Source organism: Apteryx mantelli, chromosome 22, assembly GCF_036417845.1.
Source record: "Apteryx mantelli isolate bAptMan1 chromosome 22, bAptMan1.hap1, whole genome shotgun sequence".
NCBI classification, from domain to species: Eukaryota; Metazoa; Chordata; class Aves; order Apterygiformes; family Apterygidae; genus Apteryx; species Apteryx mantelli.
The window spans coordinates 8,344,364-8,369,405 of record NC_089999.1 but is presented as its reverse complement, the minus strand read 5'-3'; the positions used below and the strand labels follow the sequence as shown (position 1 = coordinate 8,369,405).

The following is a 25,042-nucleotide window of genomic DNA, read 5'->3' as shown; positions in this document are numbered from 1 at the left end:
TCTGAAGTAAATTACTGCCTGTCTGGAGCATAAAACTCATAATGCTTCACAGACGTTTGACAAGACCAAAAACCAAAGCCGCTTAGGAGGAACTGTGTGCCAAAATGGAGGGAGGCCAAGAATAAGGGAAACAGAAAGAAGATGTAGAGATCAGCTTCTGCAGTAATACTAACAGTCTGAACTTACACAGATGCCCATGTTCCGAATTGTGATGTATTATTTTATTTATCTCATAATTTTTGACATAAACTGCTTTTCTGATTCAAGCTGTGCTTTGGATTACTGTTGCTGTGTACACTGATAATATCAACACTTTCTGTATAAGATGAAGTCATTCTGATCAGACAGTTACATCCCCTTGCCTGCAAGATGTTGCAAAGACTGGTCTTATGTACCTGCCTACCTTACACAATGGAAGAAATTGTGAACAAGATTTTTTTTTATGTCTGAATAATGGCTTGATAATGGAGTGATGAGCTTGCAGTGCAGCAATCACATTTTGTGTATGAACTTATATATGTACGTTAAGGATAAAAAGAGAGGTGCTTGCTTATAATGGGAAACTGAGTTGTTTGAAATTTCACTTTCTGCTGATCCTAATTTGAGGGTATATTAGTTCACTAGGTCTAATCCTACATATGTTAGTCAGCTGGACTCCTTTCATTATTTTCACTATATTAACTGAATAAGTAGAGATCAGATTTCAGTGCAAAGTCTTATCTCTGGTATATCTATACTTAAGTAGTAAGCTCTAGGGACTATATTTTTAATTATATTCCTGTGATATAACTGTTGACTTTCTCATTAAATGATTCATTCTTTTTTAAAGCTCCGCTAAGGTTAATAACTCAACAGATTCCAAAAGTCATTTGTGTTTCGTCTAAAAACCTCCCTCCTTTTAACAAAGTAAATGCAGCACATTCCATTTTATTATAACGACTCTGGATCTTGTATTATGACTAAGAGGTGGAAGGCCTGACTTTTATTTATTCCATTCCATTTGTTATTTTCATTGTGTTCCCCTCCCTAGGTTACACAATCTCTCTCTGTTCAGGCTGTCCATCTGCCTTTCACTATCAGTGTCCAAACTTCCTAGCTTTTTTCTTTTTTTTTTCGGTAAGAAAAGCAGCCATCTTCAAAGCGCCCAGACAAGCGATTCACACGTGCAGATCTGCTCCATCTGCTTGGGCAGCTGTGACAGGACCAGGCCTTGCTGCAGTGACTGACAACCCTGGCGGTGCCGAGACATATCCCATATTAGAGCTGCTGCTTATAAAAATGGTAATTTCAGTTGCTCGTTCTGCAATATGTGACACACTAGAAAAAAAAACAAAAACGAAAAAAAAGGAGATCCCTCAAAATAGGGAACAAGATTTGGCTGAAACAGGATTTTAAGAGAATTTGAATTAGCTTTACGCCAGTTTGAAATGGCGGTATGTGACACATCATGGAATGAAGCTACTTATGGAGTGGGAGGGAGCTGAAGCTTTCCCGTTTTTGTGATTTCCCAACTGCGTTTCTTTGTGAACGCTCCCGGTTTTATTCCTGTGGCAGACTGCAGCAAACGGGCAGCTAAGGCCCTGGCCGGGCGGACCTTCATGCAACAGGTGTCGCTTTCCTGGCACAGGACGTCTCAAGGACTCGGCCTGCCCGTGCATCCGCAGGACCGGCCTAGCTCCCCTTCTGCCGCGGGAAGGAGGCAGCGAGGACTCTGGCGTCGGTGCCAGCCGCCCGCGGGGTCGCGGCGCCTCAGGCCGCCCCTCCCCCCCCCCCGGGGCGCCGCCTCAGCGCGGGTCGCGCGCAACGGGCGGGGCGGGATTAGGCACCGCCCCCTCCACGTGACGTCGCGGCGGTGACGCAGGCGCGCGCGCAGGCTGGTGTCGGGTGACCTTCAACGGCGGCGCTTGGTGACGGTTGCGGCCGTTGGCGGCGCGAGACCCGGGCTCTCCTCACACTCGCCGCGATGCCGAGGGGCAGCAGGAGCCGCACGTCCCGCGTGGCGCCCCCCGCCAGGTGAGGGCGGCGGCGGGCGGGCCTCTCTCCCCTCCCTCCCTTCAGGGCCCGGTAGTCGGCGGGCGGAAAAGGCCTCTCCGCCATGCCGGGGATGACGCACCGCGGGGGGGGGTGGTGGTGGTGGTAACGGGCGCCGGAGCGGGGGCGCCTCGCCTCGGCCTGGCCGCTTTGGGCTGAGTTAGGGGAGCGGGGCCGGCGCCTTGCAGGGATGGCGGCGGATCCCTGCAGGACTCGCTGGGCAGCAGGGCCCCGTCGTCCAAACTCTGAGCGTTGTATATAGCTAATTCCTCCTTAATTAGTCTGATGCCTCAGAATAAGGCAAGCTCGGGGAGGGAATGGATCTTTAAAACAAAGCCCCCCAAAATATATACCCAAGTTCAAAGCTCCTGTGCATAGATCATTCACCAGAAGAATGAGTTTTTATCATGGATGCGCGGAGTGTCCCAAAGCAGGAATTGCAAACGTTTGTTGCCTGCAACCAGCAGGTCTCTGCAAGTTTGAGTGTGGAGTGATGATCTGAGTTTCTCCTTATGTCCTTGCAGTCGGGCACCACAAATGAGAGCTGCACCGCCAGCGCCTGCTGCTCGGGCCCCTGTCCCAGCAGCGGCACCACCTTCTGCTGTGGCTTCTCCTGCGCCGAAGCAGCCTGGTCTGATGGCACAGATGGCTACAACTGCTGCAGGAGTTGCTGTAGGCTCTGCTGTAGGCCATACCATAGGCCATGCGCTTACAGGAGGATTTGGTGGAGGAAGTGGCTCTGAAGCTGCAAGGCCCGATATTACTTATCAGGTAAGAGAGAGTACAACTGGGGCCTAACAAGGCACAGTTAACTTGAGAGACCAGTTATATATAGGCTAAGATAATTGCTGTAGATGTAATGACAACACAAGTTGCAGCTGAGAAAACTAGGTAATTTTAGAAACTTGGTCTCCAAGTTAATTACCCCAATCACCATTCCCTCAGAAGTAGTTCAAAGGGACACCAGGGATATGTGAGTGTGGTAATGGGGGTATTAGTCTTGTTTTTTTCACTCTAATACCCCTCTGATTCAGACAAGGATTTCTGTATTCTAGGTCTGATGATGGTAAGTCAAGATCAATGTCTGAGATGACATTTTGTGCTGCTCAAACATTAATATAATACTGTTATATCTTGTCCAGATACTATGCAAAGTTGCTTAAATTTTTGTAATATAGGAAACATGGATCCGTGTCTCATGTCACTGCTGGAAACTATTTTGTATCTAAAGCTATTTGCTTTCTATTCAGAAAGTAATACAACGCTGACTAAAATGCATGGAAGAAACAGCAAGCCATACTGGGGTTGTGCAGCTTCATGGCCTAGAGCTTTTCAAAGTGCTTATGGAAGTGTCTGCTATTTCAGGAACCGCAAGCAGCTCAGCCTGCCTACCCGCAGCAGCAGCAGCAGCAGTTTGCCCCATGCCAGTATGAAATGAAGCAATTCCTGGAGTGTGCGCAGAACCAGACTGACCTCAAGCTATGTGAGGGATTCAGTGAAGTCCTGAAGCAGTGCAGGTTTGCTAATGGTGAGTAGACAGCAGTTCCAGACAACTGCTAAATGAGCTGAATGGTGAAATTATCTTGGGCATGTGTCTGGTATTTAAATCTGTCAAGAATATGGATGGATGCAGACCAGATACTCGCATTTCTGCATGCTTGTTTTGGTCTAGTACATGTAGCTGGAGACGGTGGGGTGGAGAGAGAATGAATTCCTGAAGCTTTTTGTGCTGGTACATAGACTAATGCTGATTGCTTGGGAGAGTGGAGGCAGCATGCTTAGAGAAGAGAAACTTGTATCCATAGCCTTGCTGGCCCGGGTCTGCTGTCCTGTAGCAAGTGCCTGTCTGGCACAACTGCCAGGCCTACTCTGACTTGAGGGGAGAACGGGAGATTCTCAACGTGTGGGATGCATGTGGTGGACACTACCAAAGTCTTCAGTTAAAAGCGTCCCAGCAAATAGATGAGGAGAGGAAGGGAACATCCTGGTTTTCAGCTGCTTTATAGCAAGGAAGGCTACCTGTGGTTTATAGATTCAAAATTAAGTATGATTAATTGTGATAACTTCTTATCTTACAGGTTTAGCTTAAGCCTTCAGAACATGGAAGATGAGAACCATCTTGCAAGAACTGACCTAAGAATGAAAAAAGCTTCAGTAATAGTCTAAAGCTGTCTGATACCTTGTTAGTTCATATATTCACACTGTTGTCCACCTCATGGCTTGATTTCTGCCATAGCTTCTACCAATGTGATACAACTCACAACAGCAGATTAAATCGGCATGAAATGGAAAAATGAACAATAAAGCAGAATGAGCTTATTGGGGTTAACTGATTTACTGATCATTGTGTTGAATGTTAAGTGTGAAACGATGTCTAAATAAACTTCTCTCTCTTGGAATGCCTTGCTTAATGGGCTTTGGACTGATGGTTAGGAATCGAATCCTAAGGGTGAGCAGGGGAGAACAGATCTTAGGAGGCTCTGATCTGCTTGGGGGCTGCAGTGATGGGAGAGGTGCCTAAAGTGACTGAAGGGCTGGAGCTCCAGAAGTTTGGTCACTGCCCTTCAGCGCAATGGTTAGCTCTGCTTGCCCAGCAGGTGTGGTGACAAGAAAGATTGTCATGGTTTACCATGATGCGCCGCATACAGCAGTAGCTCTCAGTTACTTTAACATCTTTAAATACAAGCTCTACTTCAGGTTCAAGAGGTTCTGAGAAATAGCTTCTCTCTAACAAAGCAAGCTTGCTTGGTCAAGATTATGTCATCTGTAATGTAATCATTAAGATTTACTGCATCACAGACTTACAGTGCTTAATAAGCAGAAGCTGCAAGCTCCCTCCGGTGGGAGGCTTGGGCTGAAGCTTATGAGAACGTGGCTAGACTGGCTCAAGGTGATCTGACCTCCTTCTGGCACCTTGTTCAGACGAGTGACGCAGCTCTCGCTGCCACGTGAAAGAAAACGCCAGCTCCGGGCTCAAGCTGTTGTTGATGTGTCTTGAGGTGCAAAACCTCCTCCTTCCATCAGAGGGAGCAGCCAGTTCACATCCTGCTAAAATAGCCGGAGTAGCAAAATACTGTACCGCGCTCTACCTTGTCATGGCCTGCTGCGGGCTCGAGTGGAAGGTTGTAAATACCAGGAAAAAGGGGATTCTCACTGAGGGGAGGGGAAACAAGTGTGCACTGAAAAAATGACACGGAAAAGGAGGGAAGAACGGTAGCTTCCTTCTCAGTTGCTTTCCTACTCTCCCCTTTGTTTTCCTCCCTCTTTCCCCTGCTACTAAAAGCATTTTTTAAATGCTCCATGGTAACACCTGTCTTTCCCGAACTATTTTGTGCTGTCACGTGTTCTGCCTGTTCCTGGGAGCGCCAGATCTCTGATCTGCAGTTCCTGGAGGTGAGAAGACAAAATCCGTACTCAGAATCTGGAGGGTTTACCTCAAACGTGGCGGGGTAAAAGCAAAGTACCAGGTAACACACACAAGTTATGGTTTTGATCACAACACTCGCATCTCATCTGAAAAGCACCAACTGCAGCAGAGAAAACGAAACGAGGAAGGAGGGAAACCGCGAAGGCCCCGGCTGCTGGGGGGGGGGGGCGGAAGGCAGGCGGAGCAGGGGCACGTCCCGCCGCAGCACCGGCTGCGCGGGGGGGGGAGAGCCGGGGCGCAGGGCAGAGCCCGAGGAGCAGCGCAGCTGCCTCGTCCCGCTGGGCCGGTTTCCGTAGCAGCTCACACAGAAGGGGTTAAACAGGCCAGCCCCGAAACGGCAGCAACCTGCAGGCAGTCACCGCCGCTCCGCACGGCGCCCGCCCGCCCGCCCGGGGCCGGGGCAGCCCCCGCCGCGCCCGCCGCCCGCGCCCGAGCAGGCACCAAATTAACGCGAGGCCGCGGCGCGGTTATTTTTGGCCGCGGCGGGGAGCTGCCGGCGCAGCCGCCCTCCCTCGGCCGCCGCCGCGATTCCCATCAATTCCGCAGGAAAACGGGGGCTCGCGGTGCGCGGCCGAGACCCTCCGCAGCGCCCTAAGGTCGGTGGCCAGCGGCGGCGCCCGGCGGCGAGTGTCCGGGCGCAGGAGGCTCGCGGCGACCCAGCGCGCTTGGGGGGGGGGGGGGGGCTGGGGGGGGCTGCGGAGCGGCGCCGCGGAGCCGGCTGTTCACAGCGCTGGGGCTTCTCGCAGGGCTTTGGCCCGAAAACGCTTGCTTTTAGCGCTTGTTTGGGTTTTTTTTTAAAGCACCTATTTTTTTCTCGCTCGCTAACCAAGCCGGGGGGGGGGGGGAGGGTATTTCTGCAGGAAGGGTGACACCTCCCCGCCGCGAGGCCGCCGCCGTGTTTTTCCCACGGGCCGCACGGGGCCCGGCGCCCGCGCTAGCGTGAAAGCGGACTTGGGCTGCGCCCCCCCCCCCCCCGGGCCTTTGGGGCTTCTTGTCCTTTGGGGCTTCTTGCCCTGCCAGCACCTTCCCCGGCGCAAACGCCGTAACCTTAAAGCGCCCCCGGGGTCAGCGGCGAGGACGCGCCGGCAGCGGCCCCCCCCCCCCCCGCCGGCCGCGCAGCTCGGCGCAGCCTCCGCCGGCGCTTCCGCAGCTGCTCCCGGCTCTTCCCTCTGGTTTTGCTCATTTATTCGCCGTGTGCTGCCATGGGCCTGCCGAGGGGAACAGCTTGCACAGCAGGGAGAAAACCGGGCTGCCTCGTTGCTGTTAGCGCTCGGCACCGGCTCCCTGTGCAACATCGGGGCGTTTTAAAACTTTCGGGGGGAGGGAAAAAAAAAAAAGCTTCCTATCAGGCGACACAAAAGTGGCACAAATCTAGGTCTTCCCTTCACAGAGCACCATAAATGCTCCCCCCCTTCCCGCTCCTCCCCGATGACTAAACCAACCTCCAAGACTTTGAATTTGAGCTTCAAAGAATTTGAAGGGATTTTTTGTGGGTTTTTTTTTTTTGGCTGGAAACACTCTTTAGTCCCTGATCCTGCCTCTCATTTAAAATGCCAGCCTTGACTCAGTTTGGCGTTTAGTGTATGTGAACAGCTCGCTCACAATATTTCCTACAGCTAAGCCTTATAAATTAACCCAGCTGCAACTGATGGCTATTTAGAAACGTTCGAGCTGGTTAGATATTCCTGCTAACGCTGACAGCAGCGGACCCAAACCGCAGCACCGGTCCTTAGCATCAGGCCAGGCCAGGTGCACTTCGATAACACGGTTTAAATGCACTTGAGAAGCGCAACCTGCCTGCGAGTGTCCTGCCAGGACGACTGCTATCTCGGAGAGAAAAGCAAGGCAAAACCCTGCAATATCAGGGATCCCCTGCCCAGCTGCTGTTTCTCCCCCCGCGCGGCGCACACGGCCCGCTGTCACCCCAAAGCTTTGCCACCCGAGTTTATAAGAGCCACTTTTCACGCTACATAGTCTCGGATTGCGCTTTGGGAGCAGCTGGACGCTGACAGGAGTTTCAGCAACTCCGGGCACGGAAACGAGCACTGAGGACATCCCCTTCTCTGGGTTTAAACGGAAGCTGCAGTGAAAATTAGGGCCTGTTACTATATATATATAGGCCGTTTGTGCCCCCGGGAGCCAGCACGACACCCTGCTCCTTCGTGGGCGCCTCAGGCCTCCCTGTCGCCCACGGCCCCACTGGGATCTCTGTGGCCCCGGCCCCCCCTTCCCAGCGGCATTTCCCCCTCCCGCTTCCAGCACCCGGAGCCCCCCGCTCCCCTCTGTGCTCTGCTCCCATTGCAGCTCCCTGCGGCCGGCGAAGGAGCTCTCCGCGCGCCGCCGGGTGACACCCAGCCATGACCAAGGAAGAAGAGCTGCCGGACTGGAGTTCGTCCAAGGAATTTTATGAAAAATATGAGCCGAAGGAGGTTTTGGGCAGGTAAAGCATGGTTTCTACAAACCGCACTTTCACGCGCTTTAGTATCTGATAGGAAAAGCGTCCGATATGAATCCGATATGGACAGGCCCCTGAGCAGCCCAGCAGTTAGAAAGGGTATTTAGGAAGCATCTTCCACCAGCTCGAAACCTTCCAGTGCCCCAAGAGAGCGCGGCAGAGACGCGCGAGCTCGGCTGAGGCACAAGGTCCAGCACCCAAACGCCACCCGCTTCGCTCCTGCTTAGGAAAATCTTGCAGAAATACAAGGGGGAAATAAGAACAGCGAGCAGTGGCAAACACCAAGACCCCACGACACGTCCCCATCATCCGCACTGTAACCAGCTGTTAAAAAGCAATTAAAACACACACAAACCGGGAACGGAAACCATTCCGTCTTTTCCGCGTTGGTCCCGCAGGGGGGTGAGCAGCATCGTCCGCCGGTGCATCCACAAGGCCACCCGGCAGGAGTACGCCGTGAAGATCATCGACATCACCGCCGGCAACATATCCCCCAAGGAGGTGCAGGAACTGCGGGAAGCCACCTCCAAGGAGATCGACATTCTCCGGAAGGTCTCGGGCCACCCCAACGTCAGTAAGTCAGGCACCGAGGCAGGAGGTTTCCCTCCCCGTTTGCTCCTCGGGGCATCCCCACGAAGCGTTTGGGGGCCGAAATCCCTGCAGGGAAGAGGCTCGTTCCTGCTCCCCGGTGGCTGATAAAAGCCGCTTTCCCGCGGAGCAGAAATCTAGACAGGAGCCCCAGAACTAGGAGACAGAGCTGAGATTGGAGCAGCTCCGACAGCATCCCCCTCCTTAGAGCCTGAAACTCTGGGACCTTTGAGCCAGCAGCCTTGGGGGTTAAGTACTGCCACCACGGTGCCACGTCTCTCCCACCAAGGGAGAAACGGCAGGATCTAGCCCCTTCCTTGCCGGCTCTGAGCCGGGAAGCGGAGCAGCCTTTGCTGCAGCTCCACGCACCCTCCAGCAGCCCCCGGGGACCTTGCTCGTCTCCTCCCGATCTCCCAACCAAACCGCTAAGGAAGCTCAACTCCTAAATTAATCAGCAGTTAGAGCAGCAGCGTTTCGCCCGCGATGGGGAAGGAGCGTGTGCCAAGCGGCCGCCGGGCCCGGGGCGCTGGGAGGGGGCGCGCTGTGCCGTGCCGCGCCGTGCCGTGCCGCGCCGCGCTCACCGCCGCGCTCTCTTGCAGTCCAGCTGAAGGACAGCTACGAATCCAGCACCTTCTTCTTCCTGGTGTTCGACCTGTAAGTCCCGCGCGCTCGCCGCCGCGCCGCACGCGTTTCGGCTCGGCTCCGGGCAGCATCGGAGCTGCCGCCAGCGCTGCTCAGGTTTCCCCTAACCTTTGGAGAGCCGCCACGGATCCCTGGGGCTATTTATACGCCCGGCCCTGCCGCCTGCCCAGCGCCCTTCCTCCCGCCGAGCCCAACTCCCCATTTATGCGTTTTACGCCGTTTTTTAAGGATCAGCTAGTGATTTTCCGCACGGGCTCGCTGCGCCCTAACGGGGCGCCCCAAGCGCGGCTCGCGGCCATCCTGCCTCGCCGGCCGGGGGCAGGTTTCCCGCGGGGCGACTCGGCCACCCCCTCCGCTTTCCCCCGCGCGCAGGATGAGGAGGGGGGAGCTCTTCGACTACCTCACCGAGAAAGTCACCCTGAGCGAGAAGGAGACCAGGTAAGGCGGGACAGCGCCAGCGAGCGCTGCAGCGGGATCCCGCAGCCGGGGCCGCGCGTTGGGGCGGGCGAGGAGACGCGCTGTGCCCGTCCCCAGGAAGATCATGCGCGCGCTGCTGGAGGTGATCGAGTACCTGCACTCCATCGACATCGTCCACCGCGACCTGAAGCCGGAGAACATCCTGCTGGACGACGACATGAACATCAAGCTGACGGACTTCGGCTTCTCCTGCCAGCTGCGCGGCGACGAGAAGCTCAAAGGTGGGAGCACAGCGGCGCCGGCGGCTGTTCACTCGCGGCCGAGTCGTCTCCCCGGGCCGGTCTCGCGGCCACGAGGTCTTGGGGGGGATGGACACCAGTACCTCCATCCTGGGGCTGCCCACGCCAGCGCCTGGCTCAGCCCCGTGGTGAGACCTCACCGTTCCCCTGAGCCCCGTTGGGGAAATTTCCCCATTTATAATTGTTATAATCCGCTGAGAAGATTCAATAACGAGATGCAACGAGTTGCAGTTACTACCCGTCCGTGCTGGCACTGCAAACGCCCCCTCCGGCACCTCCATGCCCCGTAACGGGACGGCAGGAACCTTCTCCGGTTTGTTGACGCTTGTCCCCTTTCTTGCAGAAATCTGCGGCACGCCGGGCTACCTGGCTCCCGAAATACTGCAGTGCTCCATGGACGACGAGCACCAAGGGTACGGAAAGGAGGTCGATATGTAAGTGAGACGCGTCCGCGTACCGACAGCCTTCCCCAGCCTCCTGTCCCTCTGCCCGCTGTTTATTCCCAAATGGATCCCGGCTGAAGGCACAGGGATGACAAGAGCTGCCCCTCGCTAGCCCACGGTGACAGCCTGAAAACCGGCTGGGGCAGACTGAGACCAATCGGTGCTCAAGAAAAATTAAAAGATGCACCAGAAAACCACTATCCTGGGATTAAGAGGGGCCCAAAAACATTTTCTGGCTTCCTAAGACACCCCATCACAAGACGTGAGCCAGCGGCAGCTGCGGGAGAGCAGCCGGCCACGAGAGCAATACCCACCCTCACCCCCGCAGGCGCTTTGCCACCGTCTCTGGTGGTTTGGGCTCAGCCCTGCAGCGAGCAGAGCTTCCAGCAGACACCCAAGACACACATGGGCACTTCAGCCCTTTTTCCAGCAGTTTTTGGTTGAAATGCCACTGTTAAGCCCAGCCTCTGAGATGAGAGGTCTCAGCCAGGTGCCACCATTTCACACCCATCCACAGCTTCTCCCTCCCCTGGGGGAAAAACAAAATAAAACAAAACAACAAGAAAACCAAGCAAGGCAAATACCTCCAACTTACAGCCTCACCCAGGAGAGCAGCTCCACACCATCAGCTCAGCCCCCAAACCCCCCATCCCTCCCCAAAAGCAGGCAGCACCCTTGCTCCCTGTTACCCATCAGGCTAACGAGCCCCAGGAGCAAGCTTGGCCTCCCTGATTAGAGGCTGAGCAGGGCAGCGTTGTCCCGGTTTTCCCGCGGGAGGGGGACGCGGCCGCCCGCCCCGCCGTGCCGCAGGGCTGGGGGGTCTCGCTGGCGCCCGCAGGTGGAGCACGGGGGTGATCATGTACACGCTGCTGGCCGGCTCGCCGCCCTTCTGGCACCGCAAGCAGATGCTGATGCTGCGCATGATCATGAACGGCGACTACCAGTTCGGCTCCCCGGAGTGGGACGACCGCTCCGACACCGTCAAGGACCTGGTAGGTGCTTCCCGGCGGAGCGGGGCTGGAAGAGCCCCGGGGGGATAGCAAGTGCCTGGAGGAGATGTCCATCAGGAGCTTGGGGTGACAACGAAGCCCCGCAGTGGGGGGGACATGGGCATGTGGGATCACGCTGGTGCCCTCCTGCAGATCTCACGGTTCCTGGTGGTGGACCCGCAGCAGCGGTACACGGCCAGCGAGGCGCTGGCCCACCCCTTCTTCCAGCAGTACGACGTGGAGGAGGTCCGGCACTTCAGCCCCTTCCGGAAATTCAAGGTGAGGTTGGTGCTGGCCGTGGGGTCCTGGCGCGTGCGGGAACGTGGCGTCGCCAGACCCCAGCACCTGCGGGAGCCCAACGGTGGGGCTGAATTTGCTGTGTTTTGGGGTTTTCGATGCACCCAGACTTTGGTGGGACTGTCCTTTGCCAGGCCCTTCAAGCAATATCTCGCTTACTTTCTGGCACATGCTAAGAGTTTTTTCACAGCAAGGTTTCGCAAAGGAAATTTAACTGCAAGAAAGGAGGATTAAATAAGAAAAGGGAAAAAACCCTCCTTCCTTCTCCAAAAAAAGCTTTAAAAAGAAAAAAAAAACAATTTCAAAGGGGAAAGCATTTAGCCTGACTGCACACAAGGTACGTCAAATATCCATAAAACAGAGCTCTCCTTTGCTGTCTCTAATGCCTGCAGTTATGGGCATCACCCACCACGTTAGCTCAGACGTTTAAGGCTGACGCGCAGTGACGAAGTTAAGAGTGAACTTGGAGAAAGCTTGCGTCACTCTCAAAATCTAAAAATCTACATATCCGTGCTAGGAGCTAGGCCTCCTCGGCGCTTGCAGCCGCAGCTCAGGACGCGCTAGGACGAATCCCGTTGAGCTGAGGGACTTGCTGGAGCGCGCGATGGGGACTCCCGCCGCCGCCGCCGCGCTGAGGCCGGCTGCTCTCCTTTGCAGGTCATCTGCCTGACCGTCCTGGCGTCCGTCCGCATCTACTACCAGTACCGGCTGGCGAAGTCGGTCACGCGGGAGCTGGTGGTGCGGGACCCTTACGCCCTGAAACCCCTCCGCAAGCTGATCGACGCCTGCGCCTTCAGGACCTACAAGCACTGGGTGAAGAAGGGGGAGGCGCAGAACCGAGCCGCCCTCTTCGAGAACACCTGCAAGGCCATCCTGCTGGCCCTGGCGGCGGAGGAAGGGCTGTTCTGATCGCCGCCTAAAGCCGCGCCTGCACCGCGTAGAGCGTACGAGCGCGGTCAGGGATCGGGCAAGTAAAACCTTCTGGAAACCAGCCAGCAATTTCTTCCGCTTTGTCTTAGAGAAAAACATCACTGGCCTCACGTCGCTGCTGTTTGCTGGGGCTGCGTTCGCGCGTGCTTGTCTTGCCAGGGCTCCGATTTGTCTGCGGGTTATATCGCTGTTTAAGCTTTCTCCAAAATCACTTAAAGGAACCGATTTGGAGATGCAGCTGCTAGGAGAGCTGTAATAAGCTATAGCTCTAGCTGCTTTCCAAAAAGGCAGAGATCTCGCAGCAAAGGCTCGGCTCCGGAGCTGGCCTCTTTCTTGCTCTGAGGGAGGCCCAGGGCTTGTGCTTCCGTCAGATTTGGTGACAGAAGGACAGAACTGAGCAACTCCACGCCAGCGAGGAATGGCCACCGCAGCGAGCCTGGAGAGCTCGCTTTCCAAATTGCGCCGTTCCCCGTGATGACACATGTAGTTCCCTTGCTAGGACCCGTCACAGCGCAGCCTCGAGCCGATAAGTGCTGGTAGCAAACCTCAGGTACATGGGCAAGGGGAGTCGCAGTGTGGAGCTTGTAGCAGGGAGGCTGCGTGCCTGGCCGAGAGCAGCCTGAGACCTGAATGTCACTGCCTCTTTTTTGGCTGCCAGCTAGTGTATCTGCTGGGCTGCGGTTCTTGAACCTGCTCCTTTCCTAAAAGTGCCAGGGGACATCCCATCTCCAAGCTGGTGGTAATGACAGGCCTGGTGGTCCGGGCTGGTGCTTGTGCTCCAGTCCCGCGTTTCAGCCTGCTGCTCGAGCAGCTCCCTGGAGCTCGTTTATGGTCCCTCTGGCTCGTCCTACTGGAGCAGACAGAGGCGATGAGGAACCAGCACTGGGAGAGAGCGAGGCATTGCAAAGCCAGAAGGCACGGGGTAGACGGAGGAGCTCCTGGCTTAATGCTGTGCACTGGTGGTCTCACACACATGCACCCCTCTGCCTTGTTACATGGATATCGAAAGGAGAAATGTAATATCTAAAACATCAAGAGGACATTAAAGACAACCCCCCCATCTGTCATTCCCAGTTCCCACTCAGTGCCCAAATATCCCGGTGCAGAAATGAGTTTTAGCTGAAAGTATTTATTTTCAATTTTTAAAACTGGCTAGTTTAATGAAAGTTTGACTGCTGGAATTACTGTTCATCTCCACAGGAGAAAATGCCCCCAGGTCTTTCTAAGTGACCTCCTCAGAGCTCAGTTTTGGTCCCACTTTTCTTAGCTTTGTGATTCTGTATGTCAGCAGCACAGCGGAAACTGAGGTTATCAGAGGCTGAATCTGGTGTGTTCCCCATTCTAGGATGGAAAAAGATATCCAAAGTTACCGATCGCTCTTAGTTAACACTTGAAGCATTTTATGTGACCCTGCATAACAGACTATGAACATCTTCCACAGACCATGAATAACTTCTAGCAAAGTACTAAATACTTGATGGAAAACGCACACAATTTGAGAAGCATTGAGGAATGTGTTTATAGCAGCAAAATTTTTAGCAATACTTGCAGTATGTTTTCCTAAAGGCTTCTCAAAAAAACTGAGTAGGAACTGACAAATGTCTTCTAAAATAAAACACCTTCTTATATAACCAAGGAACAACAGATCACTGTGAAACAGCACTTGGGCACTGCACAAACCTACCTTGTCGTAACACGAGCTTTGTGATTCGCAGATCCATCTGCAGTGTCAATCCAAGATGCACCTCTCAAGACATGCATTTTCTGAGCACGCTGCCTTGATGAAAGCCCAGGAGTTAGGTATTCTGATGCAGTCCACTCCCAAGTGTTTCCTAGCAGATCGTAGAGCCCTGAGACAGAAATGTTTTTGTATTAGGATTATGAGAGCACATACACAAAGGTTGCAAAAGCACTTTGCTGTATGGAGTTTATATGCAACACTCAAAGCATCATTGGAAAAGTGTGGTTAATGGCGAGAGCACGGAGCCCGTGTTTACAACAGGGCCTTCCATGAATCTCTCAGCTTAAATGAGTCTCATCATTTCCCGTCTGCATAATGAGAGAATGGCATCTGCTTCCCTCAAAACAGTGCACTCGAGTTTTTCACATAAATCACGTGCTGTTTGCGATAACTCACAAACAAGAAAGTAATTGACTGCTATTAAAAGCCTAGAATGGTTTGGTTCATTGAAGTACATCTGGTGCACTTCAGCCAACTTCAGTAACCACCATCAATGCTCTTGCAAGGCTCACTGTTATTCTCTCAAGATGATGTAATCCCATTTATATTTTATATAAATCCCATTTATATAATATATAATATATATATTATAATATATAATATTATATAATATCCCATTTATATAATTTATATTTTAAACTCTGCTTGACCACACTCTGCTTCATCAGTTACTGTTGAATGGCTATTAGCAAGCAGATGCCAGTCTAAAAACCAGAACAGGGCTGTCTGTTCCACACCATAGTTGTTTTGAGGAGAGAACGCTGTCACTGGTGAAACACCATGATAACCATCTTCAGCTGTATCAACCCTCGGGAAACTGCCCTGTGGGAAGACAGATCATTCTAAGTAAAGACCCACCACAGATAAGATAATAAGTCTTGATCTTTAGAGAACTGTGTTGTACTTAAATAGTGGAAATAACTCTCTGTTGCAAATTAGCTCTACATAACCTTGTGTCCAAGATAGCAGATCAACCATTTAAAGTTCCCCCAAGGAAAAGACAATCCACTTTCCTAAAAACTTTTTGTCTGAATAGATCCATTCCTGAAGAAGCAAAATCCCAGTTTCCCCACGGAAACTAGGGTGACACTGCTCCATTCTAAGGATACTCTGGATAAAGTACCAGGAGATGATTTTCAGTACTTTGCAGGTAAGTCTGCATTGCTTCCCAGCACCATGCAATATGCTTTGACAGCCACACAAATTCTGTGATTGAGTTAAAAAAAACACCCTCAGAACAGCTCAACACAGACAGGATGGTTTTTAGGATCTTACCTGCCACAGGTTCGTACGGTTTGGCTGAAACTTATTTCCCCAGGGATATATTCTTTCTGTCAAAGAGGAAGCAAGACAACCAGTTATTCCCTACAAGTCAGTCCAACTTCTGGATTTGCCTATTTTTAAACAGGCTTTTATTGCTGTCCTTTTCTGCTCAGCTTGGGACGCCAAGAAGAGTTATATGAATGATACCTACTGGTCTAATCACTACAAACATCACCAACGGGGCAGAGGGGAGAATGGGAGCCAGACGCAACTTCCCATTTACAAACCATTGCTCATGCCAGGGAGTCCCACGGTTGCTCACAGGGGTTGCCGTAGGCCAATACTAGCATGCGACCTCATGGTGGGTCACTCCTTGCCCCAACCTGTGAAATGGTGTTTTTATCTGGATGAAGTGGTTCACTTAGGAAGATTGATTGAGAACATAGAGAAGTCACTATTTAATTGACTCTCAGGCCAAAGGAGGCTATTCAGTCCCCTAGATTAACCTCTAAAAACATCTCTATATGGAGATTTGGATAGCTCAAAGAGTCCGGTAGGACTAACGTTACTTGATGAGTTGGTTTGGTTTAAGAAAAAGGTCAAAGCTTGTCTTACATACGCTCTAGGCCTCCCCTAGCAGCAAATTCCCACTCCTCCTCGGTGGGAAGCCTCTTCCCTTTCCACCTGCAAAATGCCTGCGCGTCATTCCAGCTCACATGCAACACCGGATAATCCAGCCTGTCTTTTATACTGGAGCCAGGACCTGAGGGCTGGGAAGAATTGCATTGAACACATTTTAATTGATTTTATGAACTTTTCCATTAAGAAGGAAATAAAGGACAGTTCAGAGCAAGGTGGGAAACCTGCAGCAATGGAACTTGAGATGCGATTTCCCCCCCATTTTTATTCAATGAGGTTCAGCATACATGAAACTTGTGTGCCCCCAGCACTGTTTGGCTCTGCCCTCAGCATGCAAAGGACTCTCCATGACTGATTTTGTGGTAGCAAAAGTTTCTGCAACGCATTTAATTTAGCACCAAAATGGTGAGACTCTTGATCTAAGAGTGCTTTTGCCAATGGATTTTGAATAGGTTGTCTACTAAAGCTGCCAGAACTTTGAAATCTATAGCAGGGTTAGTGGTAACATTTCATGACATTCAGGTCAACTTTTGAGTAAGAGAGAACAGTGAAACTAATGAACATTCAGTTAATAAACTACTGTTTATCCATAGCCAAATCTCCCATGTCCCTCGTCCTAGACTACCCATCCCAACACAAGGGTGTAACCAGCCATCTCCGAAGAGTGGAAGGGTCGCAATGAAAAGCTCTGCTCACCTGTCGCCAAAAAGCCTTGTCTATAGGCAGCCACCAAGGCGCGGACTGAGAAAAGAAATGACACCAGATTAACGCTTGACTGGTGACCTCCTTCCAAAGCTATGCACACCTAAATCATCCTATAGCAGCATGTATAAAGAAGAGTACTTGTTAGTCTGGAAACGGTTAAATTCTATAGTTGGATCTGGTTTAGAGTACAGAGTCGAGGCGCATCTGTTTTTAAAAGTAAAAACAGATTAAAAAGCCCTCAGTGTTTATTTTTTCTGTTTTAAGATTTGATGAATAGAATACTTTGAAACACGCTTTACTTTCTCCCAGCTCATTGGAACATCTAATAAGTCAAATTTGACAAAGTTCGGAGAGAATGTAAACAAAAGGGGGGGGGGTCTTAAATCAGGCCAGGCTTAGTCCTGCTATTTTCAAAAGCCAAACAACCCAAGTGTGAGAAAAGAACACCGAGAAAGGCCAGAGTGGTAAGGGAGAGTTAGCTGTTACTAAGCAGAAAAACAATACCTACTGCAATCTGCAAGCTTTTTCCCTCATGTTTCTTTTATTTAAAACACAGACGTCAGACAGGAATGCCATCAGTAATGCTTTCTGCATCATCGCGATTGAAAATCATCCCCTTGGGGTGTTGCCCATCTATTAAAATCTTTCAAATTTCAGGTTGGATTTACCTCCAGTTTTTGGGTGACTTTTTTTTTCAGCTCTTCAGATACGAAATCCTCAAAGACAAAGCTCCAGCCAAATGCTTCTGCTTCTGTTTTGTATTTCTTTTCTCTAACAAACTCCCTGGCATAAATATAACACGCTCAGGTGTCTGGGTAAGAGTTCTTCAAGAGTAACACCACCAAATACAGCAATCTACACATGCAACGAGTTTAGAGCACGGCGAACACATAAGAACTGCAGCCGCCACAAACCTGCTGAGAGTCCCAGGTCCTCCCCAGTACAATCAGCTTGGTAGATTTTTAAGAGATGAAACTGGTCTGATTTGGATCTGTTCACAGATCTGCTCATCAGCTTTTTATATTACTTTTGTGGGTAAAAATCATCCTATACCTTGATCTTTTAACAAAATGTAACAATTGCACAGACCAAAAAGCCCTTAAAGCCATTTATATAAAGACCAACAGCTGCTATTGCAGCTAAATGTGCCCCCAAATGTAGCAAATATCCCATGCTGTTGTGTGATCTTGCCCTACTTCTGTCCCATTTGCTTCCTCATAGTCTCAGAATGAGTTTTTACTGTATGTTACTGGCCAGGCTACAGGCATGTGGAAATGATGCTTTTAACTATCAAGGGCTCAGGTGGGTGACTAAAGGCATTTCCCACAATACAGTTACTGGTGCTTTGTACAAGAACTTCCAAAAAAAAAAAAAAAATTCTGAGGAGTGGCCCAGCATTTACAAATGGAAACTAGAATCTTCAGTAACCTGTAACAGCACAGCCCTATTAGTAAATGCATATTGGCAAGCTGCTTTGGTAAGATACTTTAGCCTGCACCTGTAAAGGTGATTTATTATAGACAGACCTATTTTTTTGTTCAGAAGTTAGCTGTATGTTATTGGACTGGTTTCCAGGATCTGAAAGCTACAACACCCATGTCCTTCCAGCGACTGCCTGAGCTATTGCGACCCTGCAAACGGAGCAAATTCAAACCTTCAGTCTTACCTGAAATCCCTGTTTGTGATGGGGTATTTGTCAATAGCAAATGACTTCACAGTCACCTCCCTGACTGGCCCTTCTCCGTTTTTATTCTCCGGGGAACTGGATCCCATTTGAAACTTCCCACCAGGCAGCTGCACCATGTTCTCTTCCTTTCCAAAAGCTAGAAGTGAAGCAACTTAGTATGAGAACATTCATTTTTAAATATAAAAGCACAGGACAGCATACCTTCTTTGCCAAACAGTCATTCTACACCCTGGAAAAAGGGTGCAATAGAGTAGTTAGTAACAATGCTTAGCATTTATATAGATATCTACTGTTTGAAAACAGCCTTTATTATAAGGTAACATTTTCCATTTCTCTCCTGGAAAAGGAACAGCAGGCAGACCAAATCAGCAAGGCAATTCCTTTAAATAAATGCTTTGCTGCAACTGGGAGAAGAACCTGAACAGAGAGGCATAACTAATTTTAAAGCTCTGCTGCAACAGGATGCAAGAACCAAGGCAGAAGGATCAGCAGAAAAAGCAGCACAAGCTCATTAACTCACCTCGCAGAGCATGGCTGCTGCCTAGCACACAGCAGCAGAACACGAGAGCTAGCCGCATTTTCCTGGGAGCCAAGCCAGGCAACGTCAGGGAGAGGCAAAATGAATTAAGGAGGAACTGAAGGGCTTTGACCCAGAAGAGCTCTAGCCCCAGGGAAGTGTTTCCGGGCTCTCCGCTTGGGGAGGGCAGCGAAGCGCTTCCCTGCACCAGGTCCGCCTTCCTGCGCAGCGCACAGCCGGGCCCCGTGTGCTGTCACCACGCAGGTCAGGCACCCACAACGTTACTCCTCGAGATGGCCAACGTATTTTAGACAGCCATCTAAGAGGTGAAAATAAAGCCAGTATGGAGTACTTGTAACAGGCAGAACAACTGACTCTGGTCTACTCTAGCAAGCATGGCATTGACTTAAGGGTACCTGTCATGGGAACTATTTTACCCTTCTGTTACCTCTTTTTACCCACTAATAAAAAAACCCCATGCAACTACAACAGCTCAGCCCACCTGCCCCAGCTGTGCTCCTTGGCTTGGTTGGCACCAAAAGAACTTTAATGTCCATCCTTGACAACATAGCTCCAACTCAGTAAAGAAAGGCATATGCTCCTATTCCCCCCCCCCCATACCCCAGCCCTTCCTGCTCCTCCGATTACTTAAGTACTGTTTTGAGCCTGTTTTTATGGTTTTCTGCAACAGTAAGAAACTCACTTGGAAGTATCTGAGATCATGTATATACACAAAGAGGAGTTTGCTTTTCAACTGTATCCCAAAAATTACTCTAAAACACTGAAGAGTCAAAACGTAGGTGTATTAATGCAAACACAGGCCCCACGCTGAAGTTCAGCTACCTCTTTTGGTAGGTTCGAGTGCAAAAAATCCTTCATTATTTGCAGAACAAAGACAATAGCTTTTTAAACATGCATACCTTAATCATTTTAGAGCAAGTGAACTAAGTTTTATTTGTGAAAAGCCAAGTCCAAAACTATGAAATAATTAGTTTAATTCAATACGGGAAAAATTCCAGATCTGAATGCTACCTACTCTGGAAGCAGGCTGTTGTCCAAGGACATTAGAAAACTAGCAGTATTTTCACAACCCCATCAAACCATGAACTCTACCACGGTGAGCTCTGGATCTATAATGAAATCCAGAATGCACAACTGAGAGCTAGAAAATGCGATCAAGCCCTGGAGCCCACCGCTGTTCACTAAGGTGATAAACAGAATGCTGAAGACCAGGCCTAAGGAATGCAAGGTATTAAATAACTGACACAAGTAAAGCACAGAACAGAACAGTTTATTGGGTAAAAAGGACAGCAACTTCAGTTGTACACTTCAGTGAAGTTAAAAATAAATAACTGATTTTAGAATCAAATATTTGAATAGTTGCTAATATTTTGAGTGGCCATGTTTACCAAAGGGGTATTTCTAGTTACAGTAGAGTAACTTCCATTGCTGTGAAAATCCACTATAGCTAAGAGAAGACTGCTTTCAGGTGGACTTCTTCAAAATTATTCCATGGGGCAATGCTACTCATGATGATCACCACTGACGGCAGCAGATCCGATTCAGCCTTTAAGAGACGACATTCCAGCTCGCATAATTTCATCAACCAAGAGAATATTGCTAGCAATCACCGTGCTAGAAATATTAAATAAAGACTGTTAGAACATCAATTTTGATACAGTTCATCTTAAAAAAAAGTCAGCTTCCTCTATACATTGATAACTTGATCCCAAATTACTGCATCAACTTTGATGATCAAACTCCCATTACTATTTAAAGTGAAATCATTATAACATTTACCATGAATGAAGCAGTTGCTTTTTAACATTATAATTATCCCAAATTCCAGCTGCTGCAGCTACCATTGGTTCACCTGGGGAAAAGATAAAACAATCTTTAAGTAATCAATAACTGGTTTACTTCATTCAAACTGTGACTTTCTGCTACTTGCTACAAACATGAAGTGTTACTCTGTGTGCTTCATCTTCACACAAAACTTAAGCAGAATGCACATTATTATATATATATAAAAATATATAAAAACAGTACATGAAGACTGACTGCAACAGCACATCCTGCTAAAGCATTTTGCTTAGTTTTTCATGCAGAAAGCTATGCCTGATTTCAGTAACTGCAATTTTATGTTTCATTGAAAGAAGCAAGAGTTACTTGTGTCACTCAGAAGCATTATTTTGCTATTTCAGAATTACTGCCAAGCTGCTTTTACTAGAGCATCCTGTATTTTAAAAAGGTTCCTACCAGTGTTCAGATCAACTCCAGTAAGTTGCCCTGACTCTGCATGTTCTGTCTGAACCTTCACTAGTGTTTCTTGGGGATCGTAACCAGAGTTCTGAGCGAGAACCTTTGAGAGAACAAAGACATGAAGTAATGTTGTTAGTCTGAAGTGGACTCCTGCAGAGATAGCTGTGTTTTAGAGTGCTTTAAAGCCACTTCATTCAGGAGTTCCTTATACCTTAGGAATGATGAGAAGAGCATCAGCAAAAGCTTGAACTCCGAGCTGGGCTCTTCCTTTGACATTAGGTTTATGCTTAACAAGAGCATTAGCTACTGCCACTTCTAGTGCACCTGCTCCTGGAACCACGCATCCTGTAAGAGAAAACATACTACTGAGAAACTATACTACTTCTACAGTAGTTTGATCTCTTCCCTCACCCCCCAAAAGATCAGCTACTTACTGAAACTACAGTATCAACCACTTTAAATATATTTAATGTGAAGTGTTAGTTACTGTTCTTTAATAGTGGTACATTATGTTTGGTGTATGACTGCATCAGCTACCAGTTAAGCCAATACAAATTCAGCCATTTCAAGATGAATTTCAACAGAACTCTAAGTCCTTAACATGGATAAACAGAGTAGAGACTTACCATCCTCGATAGCATTCTTAACAGCACGTAGACCATCTCTTACTGCATCCTTGATTTGCGTGAGTGTATGCTTATTCGGTCCCCTGATCAACAGGGTAACAGAGCGAGGGTTGTCACATTTCTCAATAAAGGTATATTTCTCTTCACCCTACAAACAGGGTTATGTTCTTGGTGTCACACATTTGCTTAAACAACATATACACATAAATAAAAAAACCCCCAGACTTTCAGATTCAGTTCTGAAGTAACAGGTTTTCAAGAAGTGATGAGAAACTAGATACATGTATTTCTTTATCCACACAAAAAAGCTATGCACGTTAAGTGCCTAAGAGCATCTAACAACTCTATTTCCATCTTCTCAATCTTACAGACTTTAAAAGCATAATATGGAAATAACAATAGGAAAATAAGTTATGACAAGAGCAAATATCTAGGCAGATGTTCACATACAAGTGGACACTACAATCCAAAATGCCACCAGTCTTTATTTCTACTCCAGTATTTCTCTTAAAACTTAGAACTCCTTCTTGCAGAGACACAGCAAGACAAAGGAAAAGTAGCACCAAGCAAGATCTGCAAAGGCATATTTAACTTAGCTCCAGTTGAAAGCTCCCAGTCATACTCACCAATGTATACTCATAGATAAGCCCTGCATGTCCCAGACATTCAGGAGTGAGATCCTCTACAGAGTTCATAGCAGTACCACCACACGCAAGGGTCAGTCTGAAAGTATTTATACAGGTTAACATTGGTTTTAAACTAAGCAAAATCTCAAGTCACTGAGGTAGCCCATAACTGTGTTTCAGTGCACAGAGTATAATACTTGTTAGGCTTGGATCCGTTTGTTTCTGTTCACTAAAGAGCTTTTCACAAAAATCAGCCTGTAGAATTCGACCTCTTCTACACGTGTCTAGACTTGAAGCTTATTGATAGCTCAAAATCCTACTTCACTTAGTGTGCTGAACTGATGTTTCCATGATTTACACTAAAATACCTGGTATTACTCTAGTAAGAGCTAATAGATTGAAGCAGACTCTTAAATTAGTGCGAGTCCTTAAAGGTGGATTCAAGCCAGACCTGATTCACTGTGTGAGGCTGGAACAGCAAGTTATTTACTCCTTCTCCCCAGGAACTGACCTTTCCATGTTTCTCCTTTTAGCTCTGCGCAAAGCAACTATTCCTTCTTTTGCAAGTGCATCCAAGGAAAATGGGTCAATTCCCTAGAAACAAGGAAAGGGACTGTCAGGAAGAAGAAACTCTCCCAGGCTGAAACTAATGAGTAAATTCTTTCTCAATGCTCCAACAGCAACAACAAAAACCAAAAACACCCAACCCAAAACCCAACCTCCCCCTCAAACTTGAATAGAAACTATATATGGGGGGGAGGGGGGGAGAGCCAACATCTCAAATTCATTTTCTACTTAGTTGTTATATCTATTCATCTCACCTTCTGGTTGATCACAATAAATCCTTTATCCGAATCACCACAGACTCTTTTTTTCAACTCTATGATTTTGTTCACTCTGTCTTCAATGAACTTTCTTTCTGCTTTTACAAGTTTCTCTCTTTCTTCTGCACTTTTATAGAAGAATCCAGAGCTCACCTCTCTGAAGGGGGTGGGGGGGGGGAAGAGAATCAAAACAGTAAAACAATAACTACTTGTCCTCTATGCTGCAGAAGAAAAAAAAAAAAAAAGCTTAAAAGTAGATTAAGGACTGCCTAAGGAATTCTTTCAGTAAGATTTTAACACATTATATATAACATCCTCCCCCTCGCCCCATTCACAGATTTTTCAATGCAAAAATAAACAACACATTTGTAACAGAGAACTCCAAAGCACATTCCTATAGTCACTCTACAGTATAAAATTATGCCTGAAGAAAGGACTTCCAGCCATCTTTCAGCGAGACAACAAAAGAAACACTGCGGAGCTATGCCTCTCAAACTGACATTTACAGTCAGTTTTATTTGAGTCGTCAGCTTCCCTTTTCTAGGAAAGGACTGCAGAGAGAGCGTCAGTTCTTCCATTCCACCTTCTACACTACCTGCCTGCTCTAGAATAGATTCCATGCAGTCCTTCAATACTTATTTACGTACATCTTAAAAGAAAAAAAAAGAAAGAAGTTTGAAACACGGGAGTATTTTCTGCTCCTGACCTTTCTGCTGTATACTTACGTTTTCTCATATTCTAGAGATACATTGCAAGTAAGAACAAAAGCATCTTCCACTCTTTTCTTCATGTCAGGATGACGAGCACCATGATCCAAAACCAGCCCCCTAATCAGCCTGAGAAAGTAAAAAACATTTTTTATGTCAACATACAAAAAATATGCATTTCATGGACAAACAGACTAGTTGCAGACAACTGATGGTGCAACTAGTCAAACATGAATTGCCTATATACTCATATTAGAGGTAAACAAAGATCATGTATCCCACTTCCACGGGCATGCCCATTTTCATGCAAAAAGCATACCAACCAGAGTGTGAAAAGGGAATATGTTCTTGCATAGTGTCTGACCGCATCAGCTACTGAGGAAAGCTAATGCAGAATTCATCCATGCCACTGAGGTACATTTAAGAACTTACAAAATTTTCAACTGAAATAACCACAATCCAGTTTTCATTTACCTAATACATATTTTGTACTTGTAATAAACAAATATAAAACATAATCATGCCACAAAAGCATTACTGCTGAAAAAATAATATACAGCATTGTTATAAGCAAATAAGCAGTGTATCAAGACACCTAATCTCTCCTTCTGGAAAAGAAAATCCAAGCTATTCACATTTCAGGAAACCATTAAACTCAAGGATATTTGTTTCATTCTTACGTTGTGTCAGTTTCAGATTTGTGCTTCATCTCCATAATCTCTACCATGTAGAGATCAATGGGCTCATCTGGTTTTCTGATTGCCAAAATAGAATCTACTACAGCCTGGAATAGAACAAACAAACAAACAAATTAGTCTTCCACAGGGCAAGGTCACACCTTTCCATCCACCTTTCACCCCAAGGAACAGCCAGAACAGTTTAAAACCTGGACCCCTTCACACAAAAATGGACAGATAACACATGCAC

General features: G+C 48.5%; 4 protein-coding genes and 1 non-coding gene across 6 annotated transcripts in view; 2 read left to right on the top strand and 3 right to left on the bottom strand.

Annotated features, from left to right (window-relative positions):
* The first annotated feature begins 1,846 nt into the window (after positions 1-1,846).
* CHCHD2 (coiled-coil-helix-coiled-coil-helix domain containing 2) lies at positions 1,847-4,430 on the top strand. The gene is made up of 4 exons (XM_067309648.1): positions 1,847-2,013; positions 2,556-2,802; positions 3,397-3,559; positions 4,110-4,430. Exons 1-4 carry the CDS (start codon positions 1,964-1,966, stop codon positions 4,118-4,120), a joined length of 471 nt encoding a protein of 156 aa, XP_067165749.1. The 5' UTR covers positions 1,847-1,963; the 3' UTR covers positions 4,121-4,430.
* Positions 4,431-5,425: 995 nt separating this feature from the next.
* PHKG1 (phosphorylase kinase catalytic subunit gamma 1) lies at positions 5,426-12,579 on the top strand. 2 transcript variants are annotated; one of them, XM_067309529.1, is made up of 10 exons: positions 5,426-5,498; positions 7,763-7,898; positions 8,312-8,487; positions 9,101-9,155; positions 9,516-9,581; positions 9,678-9,841; positions 10,203-10,293; positions 11,141-11,294; positions 11,445-11,570; positions 12,246-12,579. In XM_067309529.1, exons 2-10 carry the CDS (start codon positions 7,816-7,818, stop codon positions 12,495-12,497), a joined length of 1,167 nt encoding a protein of 388 aa, XP_067165630.1. In that variant the 5' UTR covers positions 5,426-5,498; positions 7,763-7,815; the 3' UTR covers positions 12,498-12,579. The 2 variants fall into 2 exon arrangements, with proteins under 2 accessions (XP_067165630.1, XP_067165629.1); XM_067309528.1 differs by lacking the exon at positions 5,426-5,498 and adding an exon at positions 5,886-6,054.
* Positions 12,580-13,641: 1,062 nt separating this feature from the next.
* On the bottom strand, positions 13,642-19,204 carry SUMF2 (sulfatase modifying factor 2). Its single transcript, XM_067309530.1, has 9 exons — positions 19,074-19,204; positions 18,533-18,689; positions 17,535-17,649; positions 16,858-16,902; positions 16,142-16,292; positions 15,535-15,590; positions 14,997-15,081; positions 14,203-14,368; positions 13,642-13,859 (listed from the first exon to the last, which is right to left on the bottom strand). The coding sequence occupies exons 1-9, from the start codon at positions 19,129-19,131 to the stop codon at positions 13,754-13,756; spliced, it is 939 nt and encodes a 312-aa protein (XP_067165631.1). The 5' UTR covers positions 19,132-19,204; the 3' UTR covers positions 13,642-13,753.
* Positions 19,205-20,340: 1,136 nt separating this feature from the next.
* The window catches only part of CCT6A (chaperonin containing TCP1 subunit 6A), a 7,747-nt gene continuing 3,045 nt past the window's right edge, over positions 20,341-25,042 (bottom strand). Inside the window, exons 5-14 of the mRNA XM_067309624.1 lie at positions 24,796-24,899; positions 24,134-24,244; positions 23,406-23,565; positions 23,096-23,178; positions 22,585-22,681; positions 21,959-22,106; positions 21,544-21,677; positions 21,330-21,432; positions 20,871-20,943; positions 20,341-20,705 (exon numbers count right to left, since the gene is read on the bottom strand). Coding sequence (XP_067165725.1) covers positions 20,633-20,705; positions 20,871-20,943; positions 21,330-21,432; positions 21,544-21,677; positions 21,959-22,106; positions 22,585-22,681; positions 23,096-23,178; positions 23,406-23,565; positions 24,134-24,244; positions 24,796-24,899 — 1,086 coding nt within the window. The 3' untranslated portion in view covers positions 20,341-20,632. The remainder of the gene's footprint in view (positions 20,706-20,870; positions 20,944-21,329; positions 21,433-21,543; positions 21,678-21,958; positions 22,107-22,584; positions 22,682-23,095; positions 23,179-23,405; positions 23,566-24,133; positions 24,245-24,795; positions 24,900-25,042) is intronic.
* LOC136993966 (small nucleolar RNA SNORA15) lies at positions 24,387-24,522 on the bottom strand. The gene has a single exon (XR_010886244.1). It is a non-coding gene; the product is annotated as a small nucleolar RNA SNORA15 (small nucleolar RNA).

Excerpts from the sequence above, each read along its gene's own strand:
- PHKG1 (XM_067309529.1), top strand. The coding sequence starts at position 7,816 with ATGACCAAGGAAGAAGAGCTGCCGGACTGGAGTTCGTCCAAGGAATTT. Across the intron at positions 9,156-9,515 it reads TTCTTCCTGGTGTTCGACCT|GATGAGGAGGGGGGAGCTCT; the intron begins GTAAGTCCCGCG and ends CCCCGCGCGCAG. Across the intron at positions 11,571-12,245 it reads GCCCCTTCCGGAAATTCAAG|GTCATCTGCCTGACCGTCCT; the intron begins GTGAGGTTGGTG and ends TCTCCTTTGCAG.
- CHCHD2 (XM_067309648.1), top strand. The coding sequence starts at position 1,964 with ATGCCGAGGGGCAGCAGGAGCCGCACGTCCCGCGTGGCGCCCCCCGCC. Across the intron at positions 2,014-2,555 it reads CGCGTGGCGCCCCCCGCCAG|TCGGGCACCACAAATGAGAG; the intron begins GTGAGGGCGGCG and ends ATGTCCTTGCAG. Across the intron at positions 2,803-3,396 it reads GGCCCGATATTACTTATCAG|GAACCGCAAGCAGCTCAGCC; the intron begins GTAAGAGAGAGT and ends CTGCTATTTCAG.
- SUMF2 (XM_067309530.1), bottom strand. The coding sequence starts at position 19,131 with ATGCGGCTAGCTCTCGTGTTCTGCTGCTGTGTGCTAGGCAGCAGCCAT. Across the intron at positions 16,293-16,857 it reads ACAAGGCTTTTTGGCGACAG|CCCTCAGGTCCTGGCTCCAG; the intron begins GTGAGCAGAGCT and ends AATTCTTCCCAG. Across the intron at positions 15,591-16,141 it reads TGCTAGGGGAGGCCTAGAGC|AAAGAATATATCCCTGGGGA; the intron begins GTATGTAAGACA and ends CCTCTTTGACAG.